The 23,426-nt window shown below is 40.4% G+C and overlaps 1 protein-coding gene across 2 annotated transcripts in view; it reads left to right on the top strand.

The window, feature by feature from the left end:
* Positions 1-18,340, top strand: part of Tbx15 (T-box transcription factor 15) — a 120,714-nt gene extending 102,374 nt beyond the window's left edge. For both annotated transcript variants that reach the window (XM_037206930.1, XM_028877281.2), the window contains exons 7-8: positions 673-770; positions 15,899-18,340. In XM_037206930.1, the coding sequence (XP_037062825.1) occupies positions 673-770; positions 15,899-16,683 (883 nt within the window). In that variant the 3' untranslated portion in view covers positions 16,684-18,340. The remainder of the gene's footprint in view (positions 1-672; positions 771-15,898) is intronic.
* The last annotated feature ends 5,086 nt before the right edge of the window (positions 18,341-23,426 follow it).

Raw genomic sequence — 23,426 nt, forward strand, 5'->3', positions numbered from 1 at the left:
ATTAGGTATTTTCTAAAATCTGACAGTTTATGGTTCTCACTGGCCATTTATTTATTAGGTTGCAAATGAGGATAAACATTTGATGATATGGAGTGTCCTTTTTGCCTGTTGTATACTTTCTTTTCCCTTTGGGTGGGTATTTCTCACTATAGTAAAATCTTGAGTGTCCTTGTTTACTCTCCTCCTATTTCTGTTGCCCCACTCTTCTCTGTTGACTTGGGAGACCTTTGAAGTCACATCAGCTTGACAGCTTCATTGAGCCTTCCACACTCTGGATGTGGAGTTGGCTCTGGGGCAGCATGTGTCAGCCATGATGAGGTAACGGTGGTGGCATGAGAAGCAGGCAGTGCTACTCTTTGCTCAACTGTACTCATGATAGCCTTGACCTTAAATACACTTTATTATCATGCCCATAGAGCCGCTTTGGAAGGAAAACCAGAGCTGAATTTCACCGTGGTTAGGGACTTGTTTGTGATTGATCTGAATTAGTTTCCTCTGTTCTTCCTCCAGCAATGTAGCAGCATCCGGACCTTGTACTTTGCCAGACTGATTTAGCCTAGTGGTGTGCATCTCAATGCCTGTCATATGTCAGACAACTCACCTTGCCTCTTCAAATGTCAGGGTATGTTTGTGATTACTTACATGTTGATTTCCTGGCTATTCTCATTCCAGAACTGGGCTGGAAGCCATCATGGAGACCTATGCATTCTGGAGACCTCCTGTGCGCACACTGACTTTTGAGGACTTCACCACCATGCAAAAGCAGCAAGGTAAAGCTTCGGGTGAGGCCTCTGCTCTGCAGATGACTGGGGATGGGGGTGTGTGTGCTGAACTGATCATGGCACTGCTGGCCCTAAGCCAACACAGACCTTACATGGACACTCTGGGAACAAAGAAAACTTACAGCTCCATGAATAACAAAATCGCCACTGGCCCTGCAAATGAGCTGGACCCAGAGTCAGCATGTCGTTTGTATTCAGAATTCTTTCCTAAAACCATAGATTTGTGTGATATTTCCTTTCCTTTGCTGTTGATAACATACCATGGTCAAAAGTAACTCAAGGAAGAAAAGAATTTGCTTTGGCTAACGGTTTCAGGGAGCCAGAGTCCATAATAGCAGAGAAGACATGGCATGTGGGTGAGATCAGCTCTCAACCACACACAGGGAGCAGAGGTAAGGGCAGGCAGAGAGGAAAAGGCTCAAAGCCTTGCCTCCAGTGATGTATGTCTTCCACCAAGGCTGTACCACTTGAAAGTCCCACAACCTCTCCAAAGAATGCTATAAACTGGTGATGATCTGTTCAAATACATGAGCCTATAGGAAATATTTCTCATTTAAACCGCCGCGCATGGCTTCCCCTCCTCCCTCCCCTCCCTCCCTCTCTCCCTCCCTCCCTCCCTTCCTTCCTTCCTTCCTTCCCAGTGGTACTAGGAATCTAACCTAGGGTCCTGTGCATGCTAAGCAAATGCTCTGCTGTAAACTATATTTGCTGCCCAAAGGTTATTTATCTATGATAATGATCACAATTGAATCATTGTGACTACTGCCAAGCATTCACATAGGCCTTACCATTTAAGGAGACCATCATAATACCTTCATTTACTCCTCATGGAGACCTCATGAGTTTTCTTATTCTAGTTTTTTAGTGCTGAAAGCTTCAGTTCTCAGCTGAATGCAATGAAGTCTCACATGAGAAGGGGCTGCTTAGAGCCCTTCAGAACTTTGTTAATGTAAACTAGCCTTTTTTTTTTTCCTGTTTGAAACAACAACCCTGTCACATTGGTGAGTTATGTGGACTTTGTTCCACTTCTTTGTGATTTTTTCCCCCAAATTCCCAATCTCCCTTCCCTTGTAGCTCAGGTTAGAAAACTTCGGTGAGGTGTACAGAAGGCTCAGAGGATTTAGACTCCTTCTGTCAGTTCAGCCATATTCTGAGGCCCATCCACCTGGGTTCTTATGTTGAAATCTTCCAGAGCGTAGGATTGTTTATATTTCCTTTTCCAGCCTTCCCCTTCCAAAAGTGACACTGGACATAATTTTCAAATTGAGTTCATTCTGTTCCAGGAAATTCTCAACATTGATAGAAGCCTAATTTTTGAATTTCTAGTTACTTGGGAGGCCATTCCAGGACTCTATAAAATCTGATACCATGCCCTTCTCATGGGAGAAGCTAATACTTTGCACACTAATGTTGGTTTGTGACCAACATTGCTGAAATATTTTGAGTTTTAAAGATGGATATAATTAAAGCATAGACTCATGTAAGGGTACCTCCTGGTACAGCTGCTTGCAAGGCTGGGTCAGGAGGATCACACATATAAAGCCTGTCTGGGTTACAGAGCAAGTTCAAGGCCAGCTTGTACAACTTAGCAAGACCCTATCTGTCCCATTTTGCTTTTATTGCTATGCTAAAACATCAACTAAAAGGAATGTGGGGAGGAAAGTGTATATTGCAGACAGGTTATAGTCCATCTTGGAGGAAGGTAACTCAAGGCAGGAACCTGGAGGCAGGAACTGAAGTAGAGACCATGAACACTACTTACTTGCTCACACAGAAGCTCATACTCCGACCTCCTTCTTATATAACTCAGGACCACCCTTATATAACTCAGGCTGGCGCTGCCCACATCACTCATTAGTCAAGAAAATGCCCCACAAGATGCTCATAGGCCAATCCGATGGAGGCAATTCCTCAACTGAGGTTCCCTCCTCCCAGGTGACTTGAGTTTGCGTCAAGTTGGCAAAAATTAATCAGCACTCCCACACACATAAACAAGTAAAAAGGGGACTAGGGACTTTATTAAGTTGTGGAGCATTTGCATAGGGTGCTTGAGGACTCAGCTTCAATCCCCAGCAAACAAACATGACTCAAGTTAGGCAGTTTGAATTAAGTTCTTAGCATTACGTCTTCCTAGTGTTAACCTTCTTTCAGTTGCTCAGCTTTTTTGCTACTCAGTGTTTCTTTCTGCATGCTACTGAAGAACATAATAAATTCTTGTAAATATTTACTGAGACCAGGTATTTAAAATCCTAGTAAGCTCTCAGTGTATGGTAAATAGTTGTCATGACTTGATGATCACTGTCCTTGGCATCCTTATGTCTTACTGCCTTTGTACAAAAGTGTCTGACATGAAAGTAAATGGTAACTTGTTTCGTTGATGATTAAGTATTTGAAACATGATAATAACTCTTGACAGGGCTCTGTTAGAGTAAGCAAACCAGCATTTCCTTCTCATTCTTCCACGGTTCTACCACATCCTAACAGTCCATTCAGATTCTGAATCCATCCACAGATTAAATAATGGACTTGGTCAAGAACGGCATGGCCTAATTGTCCCTAGACACAACCTCACAGACACCTGAAAATGTGCACTACTGGGTATGTTTGAGTCTAATCAATCTGACAGCCAAGAGTGATCATCACACATGAAGAAGGTGACCAAGGCAATAGACAGAAAACTAAGAATCCAGGTCTGCTATACCAAATATAATGTGGTCCTGTCATTCTCTGATGGATATTTTAAATAAAATTTGTGCCTTGTTTCCCCCATCTATGCAGTAGAGATGTCTGTATGATAAAACTGGACTTTCATGAGTGCTCATCCAAGTGACTTGACAGCTGTTGTGCTGAAAGGAACGATTCTGGTTGCACCACAGTTAGTACTTTATCTCCCTCCGTGGAAACATGGAGACCTAGCATTTCAGAAGCCTCCCTTCTGCTCAAGAGCTAGCAAACATCACGGCAGATTTCAACACCGGTGGATGTTTCAATGTTGGTCGATAATGAAGGCATTAGAATAATGGAGGGGTCCTGTAGGTGACTGGATTTTCAATCATTTGATTGGTAGTAGTTAGAAGCTGGCTAGTGGAAGAGATTATATACTTGACAAATCATATTTGTTAGATATTGAGGGGCTGGAGAGAAGGCTCATCAGTTAAGAACATGTACTACTCTTGCAAAGGACCCAAATTTGGTTCCCAGCACCATGTTATATGACCCACAACTGTCTATAACTCCAGCTTCATGAGATCTGACTCTGCACTCATATGAGCACATACCCTATCCCTACATATACATATAATTAAAGATAAAATATTTAAAATATTGAGAAAACAGCTTAATGGACAGTAATTTTTGAATTGTGAAGTCATTGCAATGATTCAAAGATGACTAATTTACACAGATCCTTTGGAGTGCAGGAATAATGCAGATCCTCTGGCACAATTATTAAAAAATACTGCATGCATTTACTTTTAGGTTATGTGTATAGGTATATGTAAAACAAAACATGAATTTTATGTTTTAAGGTTAGGGTTTTATTCCTAGAATGTCTCAGAGGTATATATAAATATTCTGAAAATCTAAAAATTCTTCAAATTTAGAATACTTCTGATCCCAATAATTTCAGATCAAAGATACTCAACCTGTAATTGATAACACATTGTACTTTTACTCCCTAAAGCAATGGTTCTCAACCTTCCTAATGCTGCAACCCTTTAATACAGTTCCTCATGTTGTGGTGACCCCCAACCATAAAATTAATTTCATTGTTACTTCATAACTGTAATTTTGCTAGTTGCTAACCATAATGTAAATATCTGATATGCAGGATATCTGATACACAACCCCTGTGAACCGGTTATTTGGCCCCCAAAGGAGTTGCGATCCACAGGTTGGGAACCACTGCCCTAAACTCACTTAAGCTTAATGTGTTCAAAACTGATGTAAGACCCTCTCTTGAGAGAAGGATCCCACACTGACTTGCCATCAAGAGTGTTTCTCCCTGCCCCATCCTCATAGCCTATGGTTAATGTTCTCAAATCTGTTCACATCTCTAATCTCCCATGCCACCACTTGGCTCTGATGTATCATCATCTCTCACCTGGCCGATTATGATGTCCTCCATAGCATCTATATTCTGCTCTAAGACATTCTGGTCCATGTTTCAATGCAGACATCTACTCATACCAACTCTGTACTCTTTCTTGCTTCAAATTCTTCAGCGGTCACAATTTATTTTTGTCTGCTTAATATAAATCTAGTGACCTCTAAAATAGAGATGGAGAATGAGGATTAGAGAAATTGGCACCTTAGGATAAACTATTTACAAAAGCACCTAGGCTTTTCAAAGGACTCAAGGCTGTTCCACACATCCTTTAGTCTGTTCCACCTCCCCTCTCCCCTGAGTCATTGTTTCTGCTTTCATTTTTCTGACATGCTGTGCTCTTTCCCGTCACATGCTGTTTCCCTGCCTCGAAGGCTCATTTTCACTCACTTGATTTCTTAGTACTATCTCTGTTTGAAATCTCAGCTCAAGTAGCATTTCCTGGGGGAATTTTCTCTGCTGTTTGCAGTAGTCTAAAGCCTTCTAGGGCAAACCCCTACCTGTTTCATTCTTTGTTTAATATCTTTTACTGATGTTTGTCTCAGTACTTTCCCCATATGATTAAATTCCTGGGTCCAGGCATAATATATAATTCACATTTGAAACTTGCATAGGGACAGAATGAGTACACAGACTCTCTTAGGTGCTGTGTTGGGGAATATTGTTAATGTGCTTGCCAAGGATTCATCAACTTTATGTTCAAATTCAAAGGGAAAGGAGATTAGTGAAAACCAGAAATAATAATAAGTAATTAGTTGGTGGAGGAAGGATGGTGAAAAACTGATTGATAAGTAAGAAGTCCAGTTGTCCCATAGCACTGTAGGGAGACTACAGATGATGTTAATGTACTTTATATTACTAAACACTAAATAGAAGGATTATTAACTTTTTAAAATTTGGTTTTGGCCTTATTTAAAAATTATGTATTTTAAACATATTTTTCCTCCCTCAACCCTCCCAGATATTGCCTATCTACTTTCCTACCCAAGTTCATGTTCTTCCTCTCTCTTTTCCTTTAAAAAAAAACCTCCCGCAAAGCCTCAAAAGATAAAGTAAAAATCAAAAGAAACAAACAAAAACCAACAAGACAAAAAACACCACGACAAAATGAATGTTTGAGGAAATATATGTGTTAATCGTGATTTAAAAATTATAGAACATAGACATGTATCAAAACATAATGTTCATATTGGTAACATAAAGAATAGGAAAGTGAAGTGATCATATTTGTCTGCAGGTGTTTGGCCCAGAAGAAGAAGATGGTCACTACCATCTTGGTAATCTATGAACCCCACTTTATCCTGGGCTTCCCAATGTTATTCTGTCAAGACCTTGCCATTGTTTATTTCTGTCTTTTGAAATATAACTTTCCTTACATCTTTTAAGTATTTGGCCATGCTTCATAAACCCAACAGAATATAGCACCTTGATATTGTAACTTGCTCTTTTTTTTATCTTCATATCACTTGTGAGTTTGCACTTGGTTCTCAGAATCACTTTCCTGTTGTAATCATTTTTTGGATATATTTCCATGTATCTTTCCCATGGACTTAGAAATATTTAAAAAAATTCTTTTGTTATGTTTATCGTGTGTGTGTGTGTGTGTGTGTGTGTGTGTGTGTGTGTGTGTGTGTGCACCCATTTTGGACAACTTTGGGAGTCTGTCCTCTCCTTCTATCATTTGATCCCTGGTAATCCAACTTAGGTCAAGGTCATCAGGCTTGGTGGCAAGACCCTACACTTGCTGAACCATCTTGTCCAGTCTTAGACATTTTTTTAAACAGTGGCTGTTTTTCTATTCTATACTTTGCATTCCTTATTTGGTATAAATGTGCATATATGAAAAGTCATCTTTTTGAAAACCTCCTGCCTTTGTATCTAGTTATTTAATTTGATCTTATTGAGGAGAACCAGGAAAGAACAGAAACTCCTCTAATTTTCATCACCATTTAAGAGATTGTGTATTTTGAAATGAAGGCGAGTAGCTCATCATACTTTCTTTTTTTAGTAGAGCCAGGTATCTGTCAGGCACCCAAATAGTTCAAATATCTTGTTACTGCTTATAGCCAGAAACTTTTCTCTGCCCTGCCCTGGTGTTGTGGTCCCACAGCCACTTTTAAAATAATCACTCAGAGGCTTAATATGAATTACAAACTATTTGGTCGATGGCTCAGGCTTCTTGCTAGCTAGCTCTTTAATTTTAAATTAACCCCTTTATATTAATCTACGTTTTGCCACATGGCTGTGGCATTACCCGTGTCCCACTACATCTTGCTCCCCCGGGCAGTGCTCAGTGTCTCTCCTCACTCTGCCTTCCTTCTCCCTGTATCTTTGCTTGGATTTTCCGCTTGGCTCTATTCTACCTTGCCATAGGCTATAGCAGCTTCTTTATTAACCATTGGTAGCAACACACATTCACAGCATACAGAAAGACCATCCCACAGCCCTTCCCCTTTTCTGTCTAATCAAAAAGGAAAGTTTTCCTTTTAACATAGTAAAATTACATATAACAAAACAGTTATCAAGCAAGAATTACAGTTACAATATTTAGTCTATTTGTATTTAACAAAATTAAAGAAAATATTCTATCATCTATCCTATCTTTTTGAGTCTAAAGTTTTGTATCTAATTTACTTTTATCATAACTAAGGAAAACTATAATTATAATTATTTAGTCTTCAACTCCATCAAAGACCCCAGAAGGATATACTATTATCTGAATAAACAGGAAGTGCATTGTAAGCAACTTCCAAAATTCTAGAAATGACAGAGATATCTGTTGCCTGGATAGTCACCCAAAGTTCCTCTGTAATATTGGGACATCTGTCTTCAGCTTACAGGTCTATAGTCTCTGGCATACTTTTTGGTGAAGCAGGAAATTGAAGGACCATTTCACCTATCTTGGCAAAGTTCATCAGTCACTTTTCTCTGTGACCTGCAGAATGTCTGGCAGTTTCTTTTGTGAAGCAGGAACTAAAGGACCATCTCACCCTTTTTTGGCAGAGTTTGGCAGTCATTTTTTCATGGGTTCTGCATGTCCAGTTTATACAATATACTGTCAAGCAGTCCAAGCAAGCGCAGTTTTTTGCCCAAATGGCTGGGCTTGACACATTGAAAGCAACTCCATAAGGAGTTTCTTTGATGCCCATCATCTTTGAAGTAAATTGGTGCAGCCAGGAGCAGATGTATCTCATTGTCATGAAAAGCCCTATGTTAACAAAATATTTAAATGCCATATTTTATAGGTCTTTGAAGTATTTGAAGACCATCTATCTAAAATGTATCTCTATATGATCCTGAAAACATACTTAACATATCTACAAATTTGATTGTTATAAATGTTTTTTGATTATCCTAAATAGTCTATAATAATAGCTTTAAAAATTAGAACTTTACCTTATACTTTAAATGAACTGCATAGGTACAATACCTTAAACAAAAATAGAAACACATACACAATATGTTGTAACAAAAATAACCTTAACTTTGTATCAATATACAAAAATTCTTTAAACAAGAATAGAAACATATATACACAATGTAACAAAATTAACTTTAAATTTGTATCACTATACCAAAATCCATGCCAATGTAAAATATATGAGGTTCACAGTTGTCTTCTTATCCTATATTCTTATATTCCCTGAAATTATAACCAAATCCATAACCCATCAAATAACCAAAGACCACTCACACCCCCAACACTTAGGAATGTGAGAGTAGTTTTCTCCATATTGCTTCCTGCTGTCTGTGGCTGAAGGCATCTCCAGGGGTCCCTAAGAAAAATTTTGAGATATTGACCAAGTCCTAGGAAGACCAGCAGTAACCTTTGTTGATAAATATCACCTGCCAAAGGTTAAGGAGGTCTCCCTTGATCAAATCTGATCCATATTAATCTGGAATGAATCCACAGCCTCTTGTTTCCTGTGTAAACAAAAGCAAAACCTCTTCTCCAAAGCAACGCATCTTTTAAGTTCCATTTTACAGATACATTTTGGGACTATTGATCTAAAGTTAAAGCATTCTTAAAATGTCTAGGCTGGTGTATTTCATCAGTCCCTCTTTCAAACCCACATCTCTCAGCAGCTGCTGTTTGTTTGTCAGTGTTTAAAAAAATTCAAAATCAGCACAGTACTATACAAGATCCAGACTCCCTGTGCATTTCCCACCTCTATGTTGCTTTTTCTTTTTTTTATATTACTTTACTTCTCTCTTCCAAGACTTGCCTTTATTTTTAAACTATTTACTTCTTTCTACAACTGCCCATACCCTTTTTTATTTCTTTCTTAAGCTTACACACATTGTAAAACATAATGGCACCTGTTTAGAGGTTTTCCTGTCTGAGCCTCTTTTTACTGTGTATCATTTAGACTTTTTTGCCTGCATGAGCAAAAGCTAAATCCACCATGCAGCATGCTGAGCAGCTTGGAAATGCCTCTGTGTACTGCATCAGGAACCCACCATGCTGTAGGTCAAGCCCCCACACCTAGAACCCACCATGCTGTACCTCAAGCCAGCATGCTGCAGTGTCTCTCTACCACAGCCCACAGGAGAGACACAATTAGGAAGCTGCTTTTGAATCCCATTATGTGTTCTAGAACTTTCTCAGGTTTTATGTGGAAATTTTTGCCCAATATTTGGGCACCATATGTAGCCAGACACTTTTCTCTGTCCCACCTGGTCCCAGAGTCCCATAGCCACTTTTAAAACAATCACTCAGAGGCTTAATATTAATTACAAACTGTTTGGCCTATCTATGGCTCAGGCTTCTTGCTAGCTAGCTCTTTCATCTTAAATTAACCCCTTTATATTAATCTATGTGTTGCCACATGGCTGTGGCATTACCCATGTCCCACTACATCTTGCTCCCCTGGGCAGGGCTCAGTGTCTCTCCTCACTTCACCTTCTTTCTCCCTGTATCTTTGCTTGGATCCCCTGCCTGGCTCTATTCTGTCTTGCCATAGGCCATAGCAATACATATTCACAGCGTACAGGAAGACCACAGGAACTGCTGGTCAAGGGCTTCATCCACAGCTTCCACCTGACAAATGGATTTCTATGTTCTTCTTCTCCAGATTCATCCTAATATTCCCAGACCTTCAGATTCATAGTAAAAACAAAACAAAACAAAACAAAACAAAACAAAACAACCCATAGAATGAGAGATACATATCAAATAGAATTTTATGTAAATAGAAAAAACATAGCAAATTAAAAAGCAATTCATTGGCTTGTAAAACAGAAAGGATTCAAGAAGCTTCTTTAGGCAAAGCCTAAGTTAAGGGCTTAAGCAAGTTCACTCTGGCCAGAATGTGCCCATTTCTTTATACTCTGCTTTCCTCCATGGTGACTTTATTCCCAATTGTCCCCTGTGATAGCTTAGAAAATATCCTTGGCTGTAGATATTTTTGCTTCATCTCTAAGGGGAAAGGGCATGTGCCTCTGATCAAGGGCTTTTAGCAAAAACCTCACCAAATCTCATTGATTCTAATTAGGTCCCCTCAGAATCAATTACTGTAGTGGTGGGAGAAATCTGACACTTTGCTTTCCTGGCCAGGTACATAGGCCTTTCCTGGAGATAAAGTGTGAAAGTGAAAGAAAGCTGGGTTCCCAGAAAGAACGAAAGCAAGCAAGAAAGCATTGCTTCCCCCCAACACTCCCCCCCCCCCAGAAAAGCAGATTAAATGACAATAACAACAGATCATGTGACAACCAGCAAGGATGAAAATGAGCATGGAAAACCAAGTGAGGGAGGCTAGGAAATGGGGGTGGTATGTCTAGGGAATGAAGCAAAATAGGACCAGGTACAGAGTAGAGTGATTGGATGAGGCTACTTGAACGAGAATAAACTTGGAGCTGAGCAGGGCTTTACATTTTACGGAAAAGGGTGAAGGAGTTTTCCATCATTCTACGATAGAAACCAGACAATTCCCATTAGGACCATGATGCTCACATTTGCATCATGAGAAAAATTCTCATTTCAACTGAGGATAATTTCTCAGTTGCCATGCTCATTAAACTTTATGGCCTATGGGCTTCTTCACTGGGCTCAGTTCATGGGCTGCTGATGTTTTACCTCGTACATGTCTGGATACATTGGGAATCAGCACTCTTCAGAGACAGATGCCATCAAGTTATAAGGAGAGAAGAGTCTAGCCGGTAGAACAAGTAATTACATGGAAATTTATTCTTTATTCATCCAGATGGGGTTTTATCTCATTGGTTGTGTGCGCGTGCGTGCGTGCGTGCGTGCGTGCGTGCGTGCGTGTGTGTGTGTGTGTGTGTGTGTGTGTGTGTAGCACAACAAAATAAACTCAAAAGGAAGCTGCATGTGAAAGCCCCCATGTTACAATCTGGAAGTGATCAATTTAAAGATGCAAAAGTCAGCAGGTTTGGTATTCAGGATTTTCACGGACACATTTAACTTGTCTTCATGGTACACAAGTGTATTCTAGGTTATTGTCCTCATATGGGCTCACCACTAAATATGCATTCTTGGTTGTTTTGGCTCTTAGCCTTGAATATTGGCATAAGTTAATGTTGGATATGCATTTTAATGTGTGCCTCCTCACTTTGGTCCCTGAGTAAAATAGGATGTAGAGAGCTGGAATGGTGGAGATTAATTCTGGATTACCTAAGAATATGAAGTTATTAATGGCATTATGTTTTAATCCTCTCTCAGAAGTGGGTTAGGATCTCTGAGGACAATGGGGAAGGCACCAGTGTACTTACTTTTATGCAATCAGTTCTGCTTTGCTTGATCTGAGAAGAAATAGAGCCATGGAACAGCTCATTTCCTTCATGGGCTCACAGAGTAGGGAGGAAGGACAGACCGTTCAAAGAGGAACTAGAGTACTTTTGGGAACATAGCTCAGGTGGGCCCAGAGCTGCCAATTACCTATGTCTTCCATCATCCACACCATAAAGGTTCTTTTAGCCTGAAATAATATGGCACATATATCTTGTGACATCATGCTCATTAGTGTGTGTAGAGGCCAAGATGCCCTGCTCTCCCTGGACAGAAGCCAACACTTGTGAGCCATCTCCATTGGAGTGAACATTCTTCAAGGTTTCTTTTCCCATTCTTTACTCATTCTCCTATGAAAGAACACATTTAATGTCTACATGCCAAAATAAGGTCACTTTGTAATTTCTCAAAACATTCCCAGAAAGATAGTTATGAGAAATCCCGCTTATATAACTATGGAACCCAAAGTTTGGAGAGGCTAATTAACCAGGGCTCCATTGTAAGATAGCAGGAATTGGAATCAGGGTCGTTCATGTCTACAGTCCACATTTGTCTATTAAGCAAATTTATATCAAGATGCTCAGAGAACCCATGACCTGGCAGGGACAGAGGAAACGGGAGTGAAGAAAGGGACACTATAGTGGATGGAGAGGCAAGCTTTACTCTGAGAGGCAGCCCTGATCAACCCAGCCTGGCTTCCCACATTGCCCTGGCTTTTTTTTTTTTTTTTTTTTTTTTTTTTTTTTTTTTTTTTTTGTGATGAGCGGTCTCTGCTTAGCCAAGTGTTGAAATGTACAGGGAGGGTGGGCTGCCTCCTTAAGCTTATTTAGCACTTGGCTGGCACTCCCAATCTTGTTTAACATTTGACAAGCCATTAGATCATAAGAGAATAAAGACTTCTCAGTATCTCAGTTTGCTTTTCTACAAAATGAATACCACAGCCCCCTCTCTCTATGTGGACTTTGAGAACTAGTTATTATCTGTATTGAGTACTTTAAGTGCATAACAATGTTTCTTCAAAGTGGTTGGAAGCAACGGGACCCTCTTTTGGACAGGCTTCCTCTCTCCTTCAAACACTAGCTCATATGGGGGCTCCCACCCCCCTGCAGCTCAGCAGGCCACCAAGTCTCATTTCCAGTGAATGTCATTTAAAAGCCGAAGCAAGCTGACTACAAACTTTTTAACATGTGCCTCTCATCTGCTCAGCAGAAACCCCTGTAACTTGTTAATAGTTCCCTTCTTCTTCTCTCTCTCTCTTTTTTTTGTAGTGAAACCAATTGAGGCCTTAAATCAGTACCATTCGTTCCATCTTGGGCCATCTGAGAAAACCATTTAGAGTTGTAGAACGTCATCTGCTTCATCATGCACTTCCGGCAGCAGGGCTGAGGCCAGCGCCTGATGGAGCTCACCTACAACAGGATAGGACAGTGTGCAGAACAGGTGGTCTCCTCAGGGGCCACATAAACACCAGGCTAGAGGGAGCAGGACTAGTTTTCAAAGACAGGAGACTATATTCATATCTCGTAAAGCACCAATCTCTTTACAGCTGGAGTTAAGTTTCTCCATTGTGCCACGACATTTACTGCAGTAAAGTTCATGGCATTTATGGTGGGAAAGCAGAAAATGCATATAAGATGCCTCAAAGAGGAAAAAAAAAATCAATCTCTGAGCTTTCTGTAGGTTACAGAGGCAGAGGAGGCCATCCAGCTACTCGCAGCAGGAAGTATGAGGTGGTCTACTTCCACTTCTGGAATCTTCCCCTTCCAGGACTCCCTCATTAGATTAAAATGATTCCTTGGAAAGCAGTTGGAGTTGACTATTCACACTTCCTTTAATCCTTAGACACAGCTACAACATGGAAAGGAGGGAAAGCGAGGCTCACTGGTTCACACCCTTTGTTCCACAGCTGTGGAGAACTCAGAGGTAGATTTCACAGTGTGTGACCGTAAAATGAAGAGAAGCTCCTCCCACTGTGACCAGCTGCTTGTAGTCATGGACAATGTTAGCCATAGACTGTTGAACAAAAATCATTTTAGTTTTTTTTTTTATAGGAATTTGTTATGAGAAGAGATTTTTTTTTTCTGATATGGCTCTAAAATTAGCAGTTGATTGGGTTGTCTTTAAATACCAGTTGGTTCTGAATGTTCACTGAGGGAAATTCCTTTGGCCATGGAAGAGATGATTTAATTGAGCTATACAAATTTAGTTCTGAACAAAATACCAAGAAAGCCAAATCTTTGCTTCTGCTACCAATACTCCCATGCTTGTGGATCTAAGCTGAGGCTTTTTGTTCCCTCTACCCACACCTTCCCTTCAGAGAATACTATAGATATTTTCCCAATACATCTGGAATGCTTCTAGTTTTCTTCATTGATTAAAACAAATCAAAACTCATTGCTGTTTTTTTTTCACCTGAAAAATCCTTCCCTCCTAATGATGCTTAGTTTCTTGGACATGTGGCCTTGAAGGACTATGCTTCTCAACAATTAGGAGAAGTACCATAATGGTGCATAGAAGAGAATTCATCAAGAAGGATTCTAGAGAGGTCAAAGCAGCCAAATAATCTGGAATTCAGTGAAGGTTCAGCTACCCTAAGCACTTATTGCCTTTGAAGTCCATTGAAAGAGTTCGAGAGCCGGGCGGTGGTGGCGCATGCCTTTAATCCCAGCACTCGGGAGGCAGAGCCAGGAGGATCTCTGTGAGTTCGAGGCCAGCCTGGGCTACCAAGTGAGTTCCAGGAAAGGCGCAAAGCTACACAGAGAAACCCTGTCTCAAAAAAAAAAAAACCAAAAAAAAAGAAAGAGTTCGAGAGTGGATGGATGCTTCCTGCCCTAGAAAGATGGGTCTTGCAAAGGTCACCTTTGGCTTTCTTATTTGGAGAATATCTTTAAAAAAGGTTGGCTTGGACTGGTTCTTAGTCCATTGGAACCTCAACTATTTATACAGCCTGCCATCTACATGGCTGGTGATCAACACCTTGCAAGACAGATTCAGGGTCATTTGGAAGTAGGATTTTGGAGTTATTCAATAGCAAATGCTACATCTGAACCTGAAATGTACATCCTCAAGCTCTGCCCCATATACACAGATTCAGGAACCAGATGGAGCCAGCAACTTGTTTTCATAGGCCTTCCAGCTGATTCACATGTGCATCAAAGTTTCAGAATCACTGGTCTTCATATTGTGAAGTAGGAACTCATATTGCATCATGAGCTTTCAACCCTGGCTGCACATTAGAAAAGCCTTGAAATAATGCTGACATGGAATTGTCATACCCAGAAACTCTCCATTCGTTGTTCTGAGGTGGAATCCTGGCATAGTAGCATTTAAAATTGGCAGGACCTTTCAGCTTCAGAACCACTGTTCCTACTAGATTCCTCATCTCTCATGAAGGAACTCAAAGCTATGGATATAATGGGGGCAAGCAGGGTTAGTGTGCAGAGCTGAGAGCAGAATCCATCAGCTAACATTTGGCTTAGTTTATGGCTAGTTTGGCTTCATATACAACTTTTCTTCCAGTCTCTCAGGTTTGGCGGGCTCCAGTAAAATATCAGTAGATCCCCAGGACTGTGATTTTGTTTCAAGTTAGTCCTGATTCACTTTAGCCTATATCTTATATTTAGGCCTACCAAGTATCTTTGATACGATATGCTGGACCTCCAATTTAATGTCCCAGGTTCTACCACCCAGGTCCCTTTTCTGTGCCTTCTCAGGCCTAAGTCCTGAATTGGCACTCTGCTCCATCTCCATGAGATTACTGACCTGCTTTGGTATACTACCAAAGATTACAAGATAGGAAACAGTTACTGGATAAAATCTACACCTTACACATTTGCCCTGAGCATGGGAAGGGCTGAGCTAGTAGTTTCTACTGCTGATCACTGTAAGTCTTATTAGGAAGTAACTTTGATGGTGAGAATAAAAAAACAAACAAACAAACAAAAAAACCACCAGAGGTTTGTTTTAAAATTTTAAAGTATGACTAAAACTATTGCAGAAAGAAATGCAACTTTGATGGTGAGAATATAAAAAAATGAACACCAGAGGTTTGTTCTAAATTTTTAAAGTGTGACTAAAACTATTACAGAAAGAAATGCAAAGACTAGTGATTGGTGTCATCCTTTGTCCTCTTCTTTGTAATGCGCGCTCAAACATGCGACATCATCTTCTGATGTAAAAAGAAGCAATTGCTCTGTGAAAATGTAGGCCTTTTGGCCTAGACAGACTAATCATAATCAATGGAATTTATGTTTTATTTTTCAGGGGGCAGTACAGGTACTTCCCCAACCACCTCCAGTACCGGGACACCATCCCCGTCGGCTTCTTCGCATCTCTTATCTCCGTCCTGTTCTCCTCCAACTTTTCACTTGGCCCCCAATACTTTCAACGTGGGCTGTCGAGAAAGCCAGTTGTGTAATCTAAACCTCTCTGATTATCCACCATGTGCCCGCAGCAACATGGCTGCCTTACAGAGCTACCCAGGGCTGAGTGACAGTGGCTACAACAGGCTCCAGAGTGGCACAGCTTCAGCCACTCAGCCCTCTGAAACCTTCATGCCTCAAAGGACTCCATCTCTGATCTCAGGAATACCAACGCCTCCCTCGTTGCCTAGCAACAGCAAGATGGAAGCCTACGGTGGCCAGTTGGGGTCCTTCCCCACTTCCCAGTTTCAGTATGTCATGCAGGCAGGCAATGCGGCCTCCAGCTCCTCATCACCGCACATGTTTGGTGGCAGCCACATGCAGCAGAGCTCCTACAATGCCTTCTCCCTTCATAATCCCTACAATCTGTATGGATACAATTTCCCCACCTCCCCCAGGCTAGCTGCAAGCCCAGAAAAACTGAGCGCATCTCAAAGCACTTTACTCTGCTCTTCTCCTTCCAATGGGGCCTTTGGAGAGAGGCAGTACCTGCCCACAGGGATGGAGCACAGCATGCACATGATCAGCCCTTCAGCCAATAATCAGCAGGCTACCAACACCTGTGATGGCCGACAGTATGGGGCAGTTCCAGGCTCCTCTTCCCAGATGTCAGTACACATGGTTTAAAGAGCAGTCTAAACACCATGGAGGTCATGGCAGTCAAGACTCCAGAATCTCTGTGGGTGGATCTTCTTCTTTGGGAACCCCGTGCCTTGGGAAAATAGGAATTGTGCATTCGTTTTTGTTTTTGTTTTTGTTTTTGTTTTTTTCTGGATAAGGAAAACAGAGAACAGCAATAGATACCACTGAAGGATCCTTCGAGTGCATCATCTATAACTCAGTGGTCATTCTTCTGCCTTCCAAACTCTTAGTTCTATAAAAGCATTGTGTATGACAGAGTGGCCTTGAAGAGACTGAATAATAATTTTATAATAATGTTGAAGGAGATGATAGTATGTAGCAGTCAAGAAAAGTTACACATACAGGCACACACACACACACACACTTACATGCATATATTCATGCACACACATGCATACACAAAATAATACAAACACAAACATTCTATACACTGACTTTGAACTGGGTGAACTCTATGAAGGGAGGCCCAGAGTGGGTGGTTTCACCAAAAATCTGTCTGTATACAACCCTAGATGGATTGGGTCATTATTAGCCATTAGCCTTTCTCCCTGGCAGCTTACCATGTTTCTGGAATGAACCGTGTACCCTAGAACCTCTCCACATCACTGAGGTGGAAAGACATCGGTGGTACAACTGGACTTGGCTTCCTGAGAAAGGTTGCTTTTAAACTTTTGGCTCTCTTCAGTCAGTGTGCCATCATTGATGTTCTAATGGTGCCTGTGGAAGGACAGGGTGAGAAAAGCTGGGAGAGAGAAAGAGAATCGAGAGCAGGAGAGAGCGGACAGCAAGACTGAGAAGATGTGAACAAACGAGGAGATGTAATTCCCCAAGGAGAATTGTTTGGGTTTGTTTAGCCCCTAAAGTTATAGAAAGAATGATGGTGTTATTGGAGAGTCAGCCTCTTTGGGACCCAGCATATAGTCAAGGGTACCAATGAGAAGGGCTAGGACAAGGAATGCTTGATTCCACAGCTCTCAATAATGACCCAGGAGAGAGGTGCACTGTATGGGAGTTCTGTTCTACGGCATTCAGCCTGGCAAGGTGAGGGAAATGGGTGTGGAGAATGAAGAATGGTTGTATCTCCCAGGTGATACCAAAAACAGTCTTGGAAGACAGGCCTGGCCTCAAATGCCAGATGCAAAGCCCTGACCTGGACGATCTCCCCCTGGTCCCATGCAAGAGAAACCTTGACACACCAGAGAGAATTGCAGATGGATCTTCTGCCCTTTTTCTACCTATCTGTAGCTCTCTCTCTCTCTTTTTTTTTTAAATCAAATAGTTCATTGCATTCTGAAGTTTGAGGATTGTTTTTTCTTTCCTTTTCCTTTCAAATCCTTTAATGATAAGAAAACAAGTGAAGCTTGCTGCAAGCTAAAAATTTTAAATGATGTGGAAACGCAAATGATGCCAAGTAAGATAATACAGATATTATTAAGATTTTTTTTTGGTTTTGAGGTGTTGTAGATAAATGTATTTATATGCCTAGTGGGATATTCAATATTATGAATATTAAAAAGTGGGCAATAAAAAGGGTATGTAAAATATGTATGAAGAAAAGGTGTATAAAAGTTTGCCCTTATGCACGGAACTGTTTCTGAGTGCCAAGCACAGAAAGCCGCTAAATAAAATCTTTGCAATTGTTTTCCATGTGTGTGTTCATATAGAAAAATAACAGCCATGTGCTTTTGTGTTCTGTCTTACAATCAGTCAAATACTTTCACATGTGTTATCTGTGAGTTTTTTGTAGACATCATAAAGTCAATATTATCCTCATTTTATGATTAATAGCTGAACTACTCAAAGGTTGGGTCAATTATCCAGGATTACACAAGCTGTCAGAGAGGGAACCAAGACCTGGAACTGGATTTTCACATTTAACAGGATGTTCACTTGCTGCACAAATATGGTCAGCAACATTGGAGATTGCTGTGTGCCAGGAACCCTATTTCTTTTATAATGACTCATCCTCCAACAATTCTGTGAGACAGGTGTGATTATAATAATTACATTGGTAGATTTGAAAGCAGTTTTATAGAAGGTCTACAACTTGGCCGAGTTCCTCAGCTAGCGAGTGATAGAACTGGTGGGCGAATTTAAAGTCTGTGCAGTTAGCACTATGTCATTAGGCCAGAGCATTGCGCCATTTGGAGAACCAGAAACAAAGGTCTACTCTGAGAGCCTGAGGCAAGAACGCCCCTCAGGCTTGATTTTGCTTCATATGTTTGATAATAAATTTATACTTTCTTTGAATGTGTCGCTGAAGAATGTGAGGAGTGGTTTTGATCTGTCATGCAGAAGTTCACCTTATAAAAACCAAAGAAGTGTGAGGGCTGTGCCATTTCCAAGCACTTTCATGTGCTATATCAGGCAAGTCCCGCAATATCCATAAAGGGTGAACAGGGTAGAAAGTCTTTCTTGTAAATGAGAAGTGGAACTATGACTCCTGTGACCTGCCCTGCTTATGCAATTAGAAAACAACAGAGCAGGAGCATGAAAATCTACTCTTACCTCCACACCGCACTGTGTCCTATTGGATAGTCACACTGGTTACCCACAGACTCATTTTACTGGTATTGTACGTGGCAGCTTAGGATGCTGCCTATTACATTCATTCACTGGAATTGGAGCTAGGTTTGAGGGAACAAAATCTTAATCATTGCTTTGATCGTATAAATAACTGAGAAAGTGACATGTCAGTTAATCCCATTAGCCATCAAATTAGTTGCCAAACTAGTTGAGACAATGGCCAACTCAAGATCTTCACAAAGTTTAGGCTGGGCATGGCCAGTCTCAAAACACAAAAGACACTCTTATTAGGAAACCTTAAGTTACTTCTCCCCAGAATGGTGGGACAAAACTAACTATATGTGAAGCATTTGGTTATTTCTTTCTGATTTATTAGTAGAGCAAGCACTGTTCATTGGTTTAATGCTCTCTGAAGTCCTAGGTATTAACCATAATATAGCAAGCAACAAGCTTGGCATAGACATTTCCATGCTTCTATTTAGAAAGAATAGTAATTTGAACAATAATTTCTACTTTAAATTTTAGAGCACTAAATAAGTATTTTCGTAATTTTGGCTTTTTTAGAATAACCTAAACCCCTTATGGCCATACCGTGGTGTGGGTTTCATCTGCACCTAAGGACATAATAGAAAGGATAGCATACACTGGATAAAGAATTTTTTAAGAAGGAGCTGGAGAGCTGGCGCAGCAGTCAAGAGCACATCTTGCTCTTACAAAGGATCTAGGTTTGATTTGTTAGATCACATATGTTAGATCACAACCATCCAGAAACTCTAGTTGAAGGGGATTTGATACCCTCTTCTGACTTCTGTGAGAACCATACATGAATGCGGTGCACATACTTAAACATTGGAAAAACATACATAAATGAATAAAAATGTAATTTAAAAAATTTGTCAAGAACATATTCTAATGCCAAACTAGTTGGAGAAAGGCCCATGAGGCCTCAACCCTACACAAAGAACTATAGGCAAAAAAAAAAAAAAAAAAAAAAAAAAAAAAAAAAAAAAAGAATTCTGGGAGCAGGAGAGGTGGTCTTCTCCAGGGAAGAGCACACTAACTAGTTGTCCAATGCCAAATGGTCAACTCTGAAAATATACATACAAATAACAGAGAAGCTGGACAGACTGTACTTAAGGATATATATATATATACATGTACACATATACATGCAATAACAGTGATTGAAGAGACAATGAACTTAAATGAGAGAAGGGGGGGCATACAGAAGGATTTGGAGGGAGGAGAGGGAAGGAATAAATGTTATAACTAAATTATATCTCAAAAATAAAAAACATATTCTTACAGTTTTTAATGAAATTATAAAACGTTATTATATTTTATACCCTAGTTATATACAAAAGGTATTTCTTAAAAGCATTATTCTTTTATAGGTTGAGATGAATCACTCAGCTATTTTTTCCCAAGGGAAAGCCCATTTTGTTTATTTGTAAATTCTCAATCCATAGGATAGATCCTGGGCTATTACTGATGCTCAGTACATAAACATCTTCAATGCTGAATTTGTCAACCAAATTAGTTTTTTCAGGGATAGTGCAGAATGATTTCATGGCTGAATTCACAATAAGGGAAGTTAAATTATTAAAGAGATGCTGTTCTTACATCAAGTATTCTGTTGTAGATAGCTATAAATTTAATTTATATACCAGCTAGCACCATTGTATATAGTGGAGTGTAAAAAACAAACGTGTGTCATGATTGATTTATTTAGTGTGTATGTGTATGTGCATGTGTAATTGTAGATGTGGACAGAATATGTGTCTATGGAGACAAGAGGATGGCATCATATGTCTTCTTATCACTTTCTGTCTTATTCCTTTGAGCCAAAGTATCTCCCTGAACCTAGACCTCTTGTTTTTTGGCCGGGCTAGCAGTCAGCAGGGGCCACAGCTGGCTTGTTGTGTGGATGCTGGAATCTGGCATAGCTCTAGATCTTACCCACTGAGCCATCTCTTCAGTCCCCATGATTTCTCTCTTGAAAGGGCTCCCTTTTTAGTCATTCATAGGTGGCAAATGCTGTAAAAAAATGCTGAAAATTCAGAGAAGATGTCCAGGATAAGAGAGTCAGGTTAGGATTCTTTCATTAAAGATAAATTGGACTTAATTGAACTTAGGAGAATGCTCAGAGTTCTTGTAGGTATAAAGAAATAGTGGCTTTAAGAATGAAATATCAACTTCAAAAGGCAAGAAAATATCTCTTTGAACCACAAATGTGGTATTTCAACTAAACATGGGCAATTTAATCAAGGCAGAGATAGTCAGAAACTTTTTACTTTTTCTTCCCTCATTCCCTCCCCTCCCTTCCTTTCCTCCTCATCCTCCTTTCTTTTTGTAGAGATCAAATGCAGATCCTCATACATTCCAGGTCAGCCGTCTACCACCGATGTATAGCCTCAGTCTCCCAGAAGGCTCCTGGATACTAAAGATCAATATTTTCCTTTCCACGAACAGTTTTCTCATTAGTGAGTATGTTGAGAGCTGACAACCAAGAACACAGCTGAACTGATGCCAGTGTTTGATTAGTGTCTTATTTCTAGTTCTAATGATTCCAGAGATGCTCTATTTCACTGATTTGCCCTCTTTAAGCTTCAGGAGATGGTCTCTTCAAGGAAGCCCACCACAGGTACCTTTCCCCAAACCTCTTTTACTTATGATCAATAATTATTGGAGATTTGGTCTCCACACCGATATCCAGCTCAACTAATTCATCTGGTTCAACTCAGGAAAGGTTTATTCTGTGACTATTCTTCCAAATGCTGGTTTCGGCAGTACAATGTGGTAGGGAACCACCAGAGAGATACTTTCCTGTCTTTAAGGAGCCCAGGACATGAAGTGAGACTGACATTGACCACACTAGTGCCTGATTAAATAGTATAATAGTGTAATTCTAGATTGGGATAGTGACCCTGAGGGAGATAAAGGTTCCAGGATGTTAGGGAGTGACTGAGGCACGAGGATGATGCTCCCGGACATAGAACTTTGCAGAAGAACTCTCTAAGCAGGTGACATCAAAGCAGCGCAAATGTAGATATCACATACATGTTTGCTTGCGCTCCTGCGGAGGACAGTGACAGCTTTACTAGATGACGTGCTCAGTTGAGACCAGACATTTTTGTTCCTACGCTGTCTTTCTAGTAGTCTCACTTGGAAAAGCCTTCAGGACTTTTCAAATCTGGATCCATAACCTACATAGCCTCTCTAAAGCAGTATTTTCATGACTTCTTTGGTAGAGAATGAGAGTCATCTTTTCTCTTTGTTCAGATTAGTACAAACATTTATAGGAAGATGGTTTGATATTCAACAGTGCTCTCAGAACTATTCTATATAGTCTTCAGATACAGAAAATTTCTATTTCAGTTTGTCTGAGCAGTTAAGACATCATATGAAAGAGTGAACAAGACATGTGTTAAACTGGTGGAAAAGAGCATGTATGCTGCCGACTTTCAGGAGGGAACTAATTTTTATTGAGTGTTTATTACGTGCTCTACCTTATGCAAGGCAATATCCTATAATCCTTGTAACCACCCTGTGGGATTTGTACTGCAGTCTCTATTTTATAGTTGAGGAAACTGAACCCCACAAAAAATGACAGAACTGGCAAATGACAAAGACAGGATTCCATCCCAGGCCCAAACCAAGGGTTACAGAAAATAAAGTAAAGAGAGATAGGTCTTTGTGAAAAGCATCTTAAATTTTACTTTGAAAAAAAAATGTGAGAATGGTAAACTTGAGAGAAAAGAGTTTTTTTTTCTGGTGGTGGGCACCACAGAGAAGATATATACTTCTGAGATGAGCTCTGGTTGAGGGAGAAGAAGATGAAGATGTCCATCCTCACAGGTCAAATTTCATCATGCTTTCCTTGCTGTTGTGTGACGTTGGATGGCCTTTTCCTATGGGAGGTATCTTGGCTGTGAAACTTGGGAAGTTCAGGATTTCATCCCATGTCTGAGTGGAAACCTCAACCTCAAAAAGACTTGTGGTGTCTGGGAGGTGGTGGAGGAGTCAAGCTATGTCTCTAACACCTCCACCCATGTCCCTTGCCGGGGCTCCAGGGAGAGTTCAGCCTCCACATTCCCTGAGTCAGGCTCTCCACAGGGCCTCTAGCTCTCTCCAGCCATGTGGGATGGTGAAAGGGGACTTTGCTTCTTCAAGCCAAGAAAACATTCATCATGTTTTCCTTC

This window comes from Peromyscus leucopus, chromosome 6 (assembly GCF_004664715.2).
Source record: "Peromyscus leucopus breed LL Stock chromosome 6, UCI_PerLeu_2.1, whole genome shotgun sequence".
Taxonomy (NCBI): Eukaryota; Metazoa; Chordata; class Mammalia; order Rodentia; family Cricetidae; genus Peromyscus; species Peromyscus leucopus.